We start from the raw sequence: 11,952 nt of genomic DNA on the forward strand, positions 1-11,952 counted from the left end.
TGCAGACTGTAGTCTTTAATCTTCATCAGTAAGTGTTTCAAGTCATCCTCACTTTCAGCAAGCAGAGTTGCATCATCTGCATATCACAGGTTGTTAGTAAGTCTTCCTCCAATCCTGATGCCACATTCTTCTTCATATAATCCACTTCTCAGATTATTTGCTCAGCAGACAGATTGGGTAAGTTTGGTGAAAGGATACAACTCTGATGCACTCCCTTCTTGATTTTAAACCATGTCATATCTCCTTGTTCTGTTCAAACGACAGCCTCCTGGTCTATGTATAGATTCCTCGTTAACACAGTTAAGTGTTCTGGAATTCCCATTCTTCTCAACATTACACATAATTTGTTATGATCCACACAGTCAAATGCTTTTGCATAGTCAATAAAACATAAATAAACACCTTTCTGGTATTCTTTGCTTTCAGCCAAGATCCATCCAACATCAGCAATGACATCTCTCATCCCACATCCTTCTCTGCATACAGCTTGCATTTCTCGAAGATCTCTGTCAAAATATTGCTGCAACCATTTTTTGAATAATCTTTACCAAGATTTTACTTGCATGTGGTATTAATGATATTGTTTGATAATTTCCACATACTGTTAGATCACTTAGTTTTGAAACGAGTACAAATATTGATGATGTATAAAAATAGGTAATAGTAGATATCAATGATGCTTCCCCAGAAATATTTGTTCCTCTAACTGGACTGCTAAAAGAACTAACAAATCTGTCCTGGAAGAAGTACAGCCAGAATACTCCCTGGAAGTGAGAATGGTCAGACTTCATCTCACCTACTGTGGTCATGTTTTAAGAAGGGACCATTCCAGAGAAGGATATCATGCTTGGTAAAGTGGAGGGTTAACCAAAAAGGGGAAGGCCCTCAATGAGATAGAATGACGCAGTGGCTACACAACAGTCAACTGGCCAGTAGCTGTCTTCCAAATGTCTTGGCATTGATGAGTAAGTAGCTCTAGTACAGAATCCATTTGTTGAACCATCTCAATGAGTAGGTATTCCATCAACTCCTGGAGCCTTGTTTTTCACCATTTCCTCAGTGCAGCTTCAACTTCTTCCTTCAGTACCATTGGTTCTTGATCATATGCCAACTCCTGAAATAGATGAACATTGACCAATTATTTTTGGTACAGTGATTCTGTATATTCCTTCTATCTTCCTTTTATGTTTCCTGCATCATTCAATACTTTACCCATAGAATCTTCCAATATTGCAACTCGTGGCTTGAATTTTTTTCTTCAGTTCTTTTAGCTTGAGAAATGCTGAGCATGTTCTTCTCTTTTGCTCTTCTAACTCCAGGTCTTTGCACATTTCATTATAATAATTGCCTTTGTCTTCTCGAGATGCTCTTTGAAATCTTTTGTTCAGCTCTTTTATCTTGTCATTTCTTCATTGGCTTTAGCTACTCTCTGCTCAAGGGCAAGTTTCAAAGTCTTTTCTGACATCCATTTTGTTTTTTTCTTCCTTTCCTGTTTTTTAATCACCTTTTGCTTTCATTATGGATGATGTTCTTGATGTCATCCACAGTTATTCTGGTTTTTGGTCATTGCTGCTCAATGCATCAAATCTATTCTTTAGATGGTCTCTAAATTCAGAAGGGATGTAATCAAGGTTATATTTTGGCTCTCATGGACTTGTTTTAATTGTCTTCAGCTTCAATTTGAACTTGCATATGAGCAATTGATGATCTGTTCCACAGTCAGCTTCTGGCCTTGTTTTGGCTGAACATACTGAGCTTTTCCATGGCCCCTTTCCACAGATGTAGTCAATCTGATTTCTGTGTACTCCATCTGGTGAAATCCATGTGTATAGCCACCGCTTATGTTGTTGAAAAAAGGTATTTGCAATGAATAAGTCATTGGTCTTGGAAATTTCTACCATGCTATTTCCAGTGTTGTATCTATTACCAACACCAAATTTTCCAAGTACCGGTGATTCTTCTTTGCTTCCAACTTTTGCATTCCAATCACCAGTGATAATCAACACATCTTGCTTGCGTGTTTGATCAATTTCAGACTGCAGAAGTTGGTAAAAATCTTTAGTCTCTTTGGTGGTTGGGGCGTAAATTTGAATAGTAGTAGGATTAACTGGTCTTCCTTGTAGGCATATGGGTATTATCCTATCACTGTCAGCACTGCACTTCAGAATAGATCTTGAAACATTCTTTGTGATGATGAATGCCATGCCATTCCTCTTCAGTTTGTCATTCCTGGCAGAGTAGATCATATGGCTGTCCAAATCAAAATGGCCAAAACTAGTCCATTTCAGCTCACTGATGCCTAGGATATCGATCTTTAGGTGTTCCATTTCATTTTTGACAACTTCTAATTTTTCTAGATTCATACATTGTACATTCCATTTTCTGATTATTTATGGATGCTTGTAGTTGTTCCTTCTCATTTTGAATTGTGCCACATCAGCATATGGAGGTCCAAAAGCTTTATTCCATCTACATCATCAAGGTTGGCTCTACTCTGAGGAGTAAGGTTTTCCCCAGTCATATTCTGAGTGCCTTCTGACCTCAAGGGCTCACCATCCAACACTGTATCAGACATTGTTTCAGAGTTATTCATAAAGTTTTCTAGTAATATATCAGACAGTGTTTCACTGCTATTCATTAGGTTTTCACTGGCCAATTCTTTCAGAAGTAGATGGCCCCTTCCTTCTTCTGAGTCTGTCTTAGTATGGAAGCTCTGCTGAAACCTGGCCACCATGGGTGACTCTGCTGGTATATGAAATACTGGTGGCACAGCCTCCAGCCTCCCAGCAACACACAAGCTGACAGATGAGTGGTGGCTTATTTTGGTGGGAAAAATATCAATGTGAAATTCTGAATAGCACCTCTTTCAGTTCAGACCATGGACTACCTAAATAAGAATAACTTTATATGAGCTAGTCTATTCGTCTAATATTTTGATTAGATTCACATACATCTACATTAGTTTGTATTTTTGGAGCATATGCCAACTCAAGCCAATGAGAGATCATAAAGTATGATGTAGGGAACATCGCCAGAGATAATCCAATAAACAGAGAGATAATGAACAGTAGACTATATACAATATAGAAAATCTTAAAGGTTTCCAATTTTGAATACTTTCCTGTCCCCTAACTTCTGTAAATTTGTTTGAGAACCAAAACGAAGCAATCAATCAAGTGTCCTCTGAACACTTAAGGTCTTGATTTTACAATTTTTACCTAAGTATTAGTTTCAAATGAGTATGCTATTTCTGGTTTACTACTATAATATTACTTTTTATATTTAACTTTGGAAGATTTTCACAAAGAATATGATTACTAGTAATGTATGACTGAAAAGGCCCAGGTGTAATGATAATGTTTGTAACTCTCTATAAATATTAGTACTATAACTTTAGTAGTGTAACTATATAAGTCATTTGAAAAGCCTGTCAAAATTGTGCTTCTACTTCTTGGATCAAAATGGGCCTGAAGCCCTACTATTTAACAGAGTAATCACTCTCCTAATGTTACTTTCCAGGAATCCACTCTTATGCTCTATTACTGAAAAAATATACTTATACATCCTACAAGCTTCCTTCCCCCTTTTCATAAATAAGGTTTCTATATAGACAGGGCTTTTTGAGATATTCTGTCAGATGCTATTCTCCATAAATCAAAAGGGTTGACTATGTAAAATCAGTTCCAAGAATATCTTACTAATCCACATGACCTTCAGAAACTATAAGCAAAGAATTCTCTTTAGTATTAATAGCTTCTCATTCTAACCTGATGAATATAATTAATGTCACTGAACTGTACATATAAAGTATGCCTGAATGGCAAATATTTTGTTAACTATATATTTACAATTAAAAAAAAAGAAAAAGTATAAACGGTTCTAACGCAAAAATGCTAACAATGTATTTTGGAGATACAACAGTTGTAGTAGTAAAAGGTAAAACAATAATAGCATAAAAGCTGGGAAAGAAAAATGAGCTCTGGTGGCGTAGTTCTTAAGGCCTTTGACTGCTAACCAGAAAGCTGGAGGTTCAAACCCACCAGCCACTCCTCGGAAGGAAGGCTGGGCAATCTACTTCTATAGAGATGCCACCTTGGAAACCCAAGGAGTGGTTGCTGTGAGTCAGATCTGACTCTACGGTAGTGAGTTTTTATATGTGAAGTGGTATAATACTACATAAAGTGAGACTGTGATATATTAAAGATAAATAGTATAAACCCTAAAAGTCACTAAAATAACAATGTGTTAATGCTAATAAGCCAACAATACACATAAATGAAATCATTAACTATATATATATATATATATATATATACACACACACACACACACACACACATACATATACATACACACATTCAACAGAAAGCATAAAAACAATAAAAAGAACAAAGAACAGATGGACCAAATAGAAAACAAATAGTAAGCTGGCAGCTTTATCTATGAATGATATCAAGAATGTCATTAAAGACAAATTATCTAAAGAAGCAAGATGCAAGTATATGTTGCTTACAAGAAACTCACCTTAAATTTAGAGACACCAATGGATTAAAAGCAAAAGAATGTAAACTAAAATACCTTAACATTAATCAAAAGAAAGAGAAAGAAGCTATGTATCAGTAATTGATAAGGCAGATTTTGGAAGAAAAGAGTATTACCAAAAATAAAGAGGATCTTTCAAAATAACAAATCAATTAATCAAGAAGATAATCCTAAATGTTTTTTGGGCCTAACAGCAGTTTCAAAATACATGAAGCAAAAACTTACAGAATTGAAAGTAGAAATAGATAAATTCATAATGACAGTGGGAGATTTTAACAACCTTCTGTCAAAAACTGATAAATAGACAGAAAATCAGTAGGGATATAGAAGAACAACCATCATCCAACTTGACTTAATTGACATTTACAGAACACCCCACCTGACAAAACCTGAAAATACATCTTCTCAAGTACACATGTTAACATTTATCAAGACAGACTGTATCCTGGACCATAAAACAAATCTCAATAAATTAGGCATTCCAACAGTAGTAAGCATGTTCTCTAACCACATGGAATCAAATTAGAAAACAACAGACAGGTATCTGGAAAATCCTCAAATATTTGGAAACTAAAACATTCTTAAATATTTTATGGGTGAAAGGAGAAATTAGAAAGTATTTTGAATTGGATTAAAATGAAAGTATCTTGCATATCAGTATTTATGGGATAAAGCAAAAGTAATACTTGGGAAAACTTAGAGCATTAAATGCCTAAATTACAAATACTAGTAATTTATGAATTATGACTATAAAGTAGTGGTTATCACGTGTGACTTTGGAAGCCAATATCATATTATACAGTAGTTCACTATCTAAGTAATACTTGTAGTTTATTTTCCAACTCTGTGCTATTTTACTATATTCTCTATATAGATTAGAAGATTGTGCTTAGAAATGAAGCAAGGTGTAGTAAATAGAAGGATTCAAACTGGGTTGAAGAAACTTTGGACCTATTATTAACCTTTTATGAATTTCAATTTTTATCTTTTTTCCTGTGAAGAAAGAATAGGACTCAATATCTCAAAGGATTATTTTGAGCTGATAAAAATTAAAATTTCTCATAGCATCTCAAATATACTAGGTGCTATTCCAGAATATTAGGAGCTCTGGTAGTGTAGTGCCTAAGGCACTTGACTGCTAACCAGAAGGCTGGTGGTTCAAACTCACCAGCCATTCCTCGGAAGGAAGATGGGGCAATCTACTTCCATAGTGATACTGCCTCGGAAACCCAAGGAGGGATCGCTATGAGTCGGGTTTAACTCGACGGCACAAAACAACAACAACATTCCAGAATATTAGTTACCTTTCTATATATTTCTTATACTAAGTTTGTTAGAGTTAGCACTCCAAGAAGTGTCTAGTAGCCTTTTTGTATGTGCTTTTTGACATATTCTACCAATAGCAAATCAGCTGAACACTATTACAACTTTGTGTATACCCATCCATCCCTCTATTTTAACAACATTAACAGTGCACCAGATTATAAATTGTGAGCAAGAACCACACACACCCAAACTGACAGCATCATCAATACCCTTTCTATATAGTCGAGCATTTGCTGATGTTGGTAACTTAAAATGCAGATGTCAAACCGCCATATTTTAGTAGTAAACAAAGCATGCTTAAACATTTTTCTCTAAAGAACCATTCATTACCTTGCCACTGGTAATGTATTTACAATTAATTTTAAGAAATTTCTCAGTAAATGCTTCTTCCTCTTCAGAAGTTGAAGATACAACTCGTGTAGGTCGAATACCTGCAAACGTTGATGAGGAAGTTGCTTCCTTCTGGTGGACTACATCAGGATTCTAAAAAAAAAAAAAAAAAAGAAGACACCTCAGAAAACTAAATAAAAATGAGCACATTATTAAAGCCAAATGAATGGCCCTCCTCATTAAGTGTTGTTCTTTTACACCACACTCCAGAGTTCAGTCCAAAATAAATACTAGAAGTACAGTATTTATTTTTTGGGGGGGGAAGGGATCGTATATCCCTACACACACAGAGTAAAACACATCTCTCTATCCCTTTCTCTCTCTCTCTCCCCCTCACTCTTTTACATACACATTCTTGCTCCTGACTTGAACCACTGGTACTGGAGACCATATAAGAAGCCTCCAGGATTTGGGAGAAAAGGAAGGAGGTTTGTCTGAGGTACTTAGGTATACAGCAGAACCCATTCACTGGAAAAGCCGTTTAAAATCTCAAGCTTCCAAGACTTCATCAGTATCATTCCACAAAGTATTAACTATCTAGATCATTGGTATTTTTGATTCCATGAACCATTCTCACACCAAAGCCTATGGACCTTTCTCAGAATGTTTTTGAATGCATAAAACAATATAGAATTTACAAAGAAAACCCATTATATAGAAACACAAGTATCAAAATATATTTAAAAAATGCATATATTCTTTATTAAAACATTAAATAACAGGTTCTAGTGATGACTCAGTTAATCATAATTTTGAAGTAATGATGGCAATAAACATTTTGTGGTATGTATAGCCACTCTAAAGTGATTTGAAAATGTCTGTAAGTTTGAGTGGAGGCAAAGTCACAGGTGTACCTGTTAATACTACTCTAGTTTGCTGCTTACATTCATAATTGAAAGAAATATTAGATGCCACTTAGAAGTTGTTGTTGTTGTTGTTATGTGCCATGGAGTCGAACCCGACTCATAGCGACCCCTCCTTGGGTTTCCGAGGCAGTATCACTACAGAAGTAGATTGCCCCATCTTCCTTCCAAGGAGTGGCTGATGGGTTTGAACTGCCAAGTGCCTTAGGCACTACACTACCAGAACTCCCTACTTAGAAGTTAGTGAATATAAAAATGCAGGTATTTTTTATATTCAAGTTTGCAGACCTCCTGAATACTATCCACAGCCTCCCTCCCACTGAAAGTTCAAATACTCCATTAAGTGTAGGAAGGGTACACTGGTGCCTTTCATTCTTTGTTTTAAATACCTTCCCAGAGGCACTTCATTCCTTATGAATAAATGTACAATGTTTTGTAGAATACCTTTCATAGTGGCAAGATTTTTCTGAGCTTTGAGTTAAATCTGCTACTCTGTAACTTCTAAATAGTCCTGACTTGGCTTTTTGAAATGATAAAGAATAAAACTGTATCCTCTTTAATCTCATAGACTCTCAGATAACTGAAGGGAGTGATGAACCTTAATGCTTTCTGCTCTAGTAAGTAGATCTACCTATATTAAAGCATAATTTTGAAACCTACTTTATAAATTTCATATGCCCCTAATAAAATGTAGGACTAAATCCCTAGAACAGTGGCAGATACTCAACAGGTATTTGTTGCGGAAGAAAAAACCACTGCAGAACACTGAAAAACAATTTACTAGAGTATTTAAAAAAGTGACATGGAATTATACTTTAACAGTTATACTACACTGTTTAATCATTAATTTCTACCAATAAAGTTATCAATCTTTCTCTTTTACAATGCAAATCAAGAACACTCATCCAGTTGTCGTTGGTAGTTACTATATCTAAGAGTTCTGTATCATGTATATTTATCCGCCACCCACCTATCAGTTTGTCACACTGCAGTGACTTGTGTGTTGCTGGGATTCTGGAAGCTATGCCACTAGTATCTCAGATACCAGCAGGGTCACCCATGGTGTACAAGTTTCAGTGGACCTTCCAGACTAAGACAGAGTAGCAAGAAAGGCATGGCATTCTATTTCTGAAAATTAACCAAAGAAAACTCTATGTATAGACACAGAGTATTACACATTCTAGTGCTGGAAGATGAGTGCCACCCCCCCTCCACCCCAGGTTGGAAGGCACCGAAAATAAGACTGGGAAAGGGCTGCATTCTTAAAGTACAGTTGACCTTAATGACAACGTGGATGGAGTAAAGCCGTTGGGACCCTTCATTTGCTTATGTGGCACAACTCAAAAGCTATCAACAAACTGTTTATGACTCTCAATTACCTCCAACTCCAGTTAACAATACTTTTATCTATTATATTACCTCATCAGTCACAAAATACAGCAATGAATATTGCTTCCTTAAGTGAACATAGATCGCTGAGGTTCCCTCAAGGTCTCAAATTCTACAACTTGGAATTTATATTAATCTCTAATTTGCTGCTATAATTCTACTTAAAAGAATACATGAGATTAATTTGGCAAACACTCAAAGTACAACACAAAAGAGTCCAATTTCTTTAAGAAAGACCAAAGTTGTTCAGAGGAATAATTATTAGTTCTCATTATAACTTACATAAATGTACCTTACCCTAGGCATCAGTATCTTACTGTATTTTATTTTGACTGGAATTTATAGATTCTGGATCTTAATACAGTGGTTTTAAAACTCATTTGAAGGCTTCCTGATGCTTCTTTGTGTAACGTTGCTTTAGCCACAAGAGAAGGAAAGGTCCTTAAGAGCATATTAAAATAAACATTTATCTGTTGTTGTTAGGTGCCATCAAGTCAGTTCTGACTCACAGCCACCCTGTGTACAACAGAACAAAACACTGCCTGGTCCTGTGCCAGCCTCACGATCCTTGCTATACCTGTGCGCGTCAGGGCAGCCACTGTGTTACACCATCTCTTTGAAGGTATTCCCCTTTTTCCCTGACCTTCCACTTTACCAAATGTTCTGGTTACTTAGTGCTGCTCTGACAGAAATATACCACAAATGGGATGGCCTTAATGTTTGCTCTTACAATTTGGAGGCTTTAAGTCCAAGTTCAAAGTGCCAGGCTCTAGGGGCTGGGTGTAAACCCCTCAACCTTGGGGTCTAGCTCTGCCTCCTGCTCCTGGTCCACTGGAGCTAGAGGTGTTTCTTCACTCAGACAGCTGCTGGCTGCTGAAGCTGAGAAGCCCCAAGGTTGACAAGTAAAAAGGCACAGTCCCAATGTTACCAAACCAGATGGCAGGCCATTAACTTAAGTCCATTGTAAGTCCCAAAGTTGGCAGAGCATAGCAGGCTGCTGAGCAATGACACAGCTACATGCAGGGTCCAAGCATGCCATAGGCTAAAGACCATTCCCAAGGCTTCTCCTTATATACAGGAAGCAGATCACATCCCAAAGGCAACTATGCAGCTGCTTGTGGTAGATCCCACCATGGAGTTGATTGCCAGTCTCATCATGGGGAATAACTACCACCAGCTGCCCAGCCACTCATCCAGGCCCAGCCAAGTTGACACACAAATATAACTACCACACCAAGCATGGTATCCTTCTCCAGGGAATGATCCCTTTTGACAATATGACCAAGGTAGGTGAGATGAAGTCTGGCCATTCTCGCTTCCAAGGAACATTCTGGCAGCACTTCTTCCAGGACAGATTTGTTAGTTCTTCTGGCAGTCCATAGTACTTTTAGTATTCTTTGCCAATACCACAACTGAAATGCATCAACTCTTCTGTCTTCTTTATTCACTGTCCAGCTTTCACATGCATATGAGGTGACTGAAAATACCATGGCTTGGGTTAGGTGCACCTTAGTCTTGAAAGAGACATCTTTGCTCTCCAGCACTTTAAAGAACTTTTAAAGCAGATTTGTCTAGTGCAAATCTGCGTAACCTCAATTATTGACCAGACATTTAAATATGAAATAGTAAAGCATTGCTAGGACAAATGTCCCAAGATGGCTGACTATAATAATCTTGTTTTATACAATGATCATACATTACCCTTGCTATTGAGTCAATTCTGACTCATAGCGAACTCTGTAGGACAGAGTAGAGCCTCCGCATAGGGTTTCCAAGGCTGTAAATCTTTATAGAAGCAGACTGCCACATCTTTCTTCCATGGAGAAGCTGGTGAATTCGAACTGCCAACCTTTCAGTTAGCAGCTAAGCACTTAACTACTGCACCACCAGCGTGTTTTTGATTATATACTATGATTTGCATAGTATGATTATAAATCATTACCATAAAATAATAAGCAACTCTAAACTCTTCATTTGTTATATGTCCTTGGTTGTATTGTGTTTTAGCCCCTTTGTGATGGAAAATTTGTAGAAATGTTCTCTGGTAACAAACAAGACAAAAGAAATTTGAAAAGAAAAACTAAAAACTATATAGTCACAGAAATATCAACATTTGCATTTATTTCATGTAATATGTATATAAACAATATAGACTTTAAAAGAAAACACTTATTTTAAAGCAATGTAAATTTTTCTTCACTCAGTCCAAGAAAATAGACAGGACGGTTACTATTTACCTCCTATAAATAATTAAGTTAACCATTTCTCTCAGATTTATTTAAATTCTACTTCTTAGGACTAAGAGTTTGAGGCTGCTTACAACCAAAACGTAAAGTAAAATAATAAAATATACATAAAAGTAAAAATACCAGAGTCAAATAAAAATAAAATGCATCTGTAAGAATAATGTAAGTGCTGTCCATGGGGTTTTAGACTGGACTCTGAGCTTTCAAGCAGCAAGGTTAAAAGCAAAGCAGGATCAACTCTTAATTCTAATTATGAAAATGATGCCCTATCCAAAATCTAGAATAAAATTCTCAACTAGTGATGTAACCATGTCTTACTTGTGAATTACAAATATTGGTTTTGTTTTGTTTTCAATATAAAGAACTGTTTTCATAAAATTATACAAATAAAAAAAGGCCCTAAATCCACTGATTGCTGTCCTTATAAAAGAAAGGAAAGGAGGATTTGGACACAGAGAAGTCACATCAGGAAGAAGGCCACGTGAAAATGGAAGCAGAGATTGGATTGATACAGCTACAAGCCAAAGAATGCTAAGGATCGTTAACAACCATCAGCAGTTAGGAACAGGTAAGATTCTTTCATAGAACACTGAAAGGGAGCACGGCCCTGCTGAAATCTTGGTTTTGGACTTGTAGTGTCCAGAAATGTGAGAAAATAAATTTCTGTTGGTTAAGCCACTCTATTTGCTATGAAGTACTTTGCTTTCACAGCCTTAGGAAACTAATACCTGGAAGCCTAGCTTTATGCATGGAGACAAATCTTCAGGTCATTAAGATATGGAAAAATTACGATTAGAATAAATTTATATAGAAAAAAAACATAAGGATATCATTTCTTTCAGAGACATTTTAATCAAATGATTAAATAAACCGGCTCTTTAAAATTAATTTGTAAAACGTTAACTTAGAACACTCATTCTTTAAAAATAATTGATAAATTAATTTGCTATGTTAATACTTGGAAGAATAACTAATGCTGATAAATTAGTTTGTAAAGGCAGCTTGTCTAAAACTAACTGTACTCTTATAATATTCCTTACAAATAACAACCCCTCTTTGGGTTTCTGAGGCAATGTTGTTGTTGTTATGTGCCGTCGAGTCAGCCCCAACTCATAGCGACCCCTCCTTGGGTTTCCGAGGCAGTATCACTACGGAAGTAGGATTGCCCAACCTTCCTTCCAAGGAGTGGCTGGTGG

At 36.3% G+C, this 11,952-nt stretch overlaps 1 protein-coding gene across 1 annotated transcript in view; it reads right to left on the reverse strand.

Annotated features, from left to right (window-relative positions):
• Nucleotides 1–11,952, reverse strand: part of OXR1 (oxidation resistance 1) — a 106,205-nt gene that overhangs the window by 59,454 nt on the left and 34,799 nt on the right. Inside the window, exon 5 of the mRNA XM_042783642.1 lies at nt 6,199–6,351. Coding sequence (XP_042639576.1) covers nt 6,199–6,351 — 153 coding nt within the window. The remainder of the gene's footprint in view (nt 1–6,198; nt 6,352–11,952) is intronic.

The sequence above is a fragment of the Orycteropus afer genome, unplaced genomic scaffold (assembly GCF_000298275.1).
Source record: "Orycteropus afer afer isolate SDZICR_OR568_19922 unplaced genomic scaffold, OryAfe1.0 scaffold00021, whole genome shotgun sequence".
Taxonomy (NCBI): Eukaryota; Metazoa; Chordata; class Mammalia; order Tubulidentata; family Orycteropodidae; genus Orycteropus; species Orycteropus afer.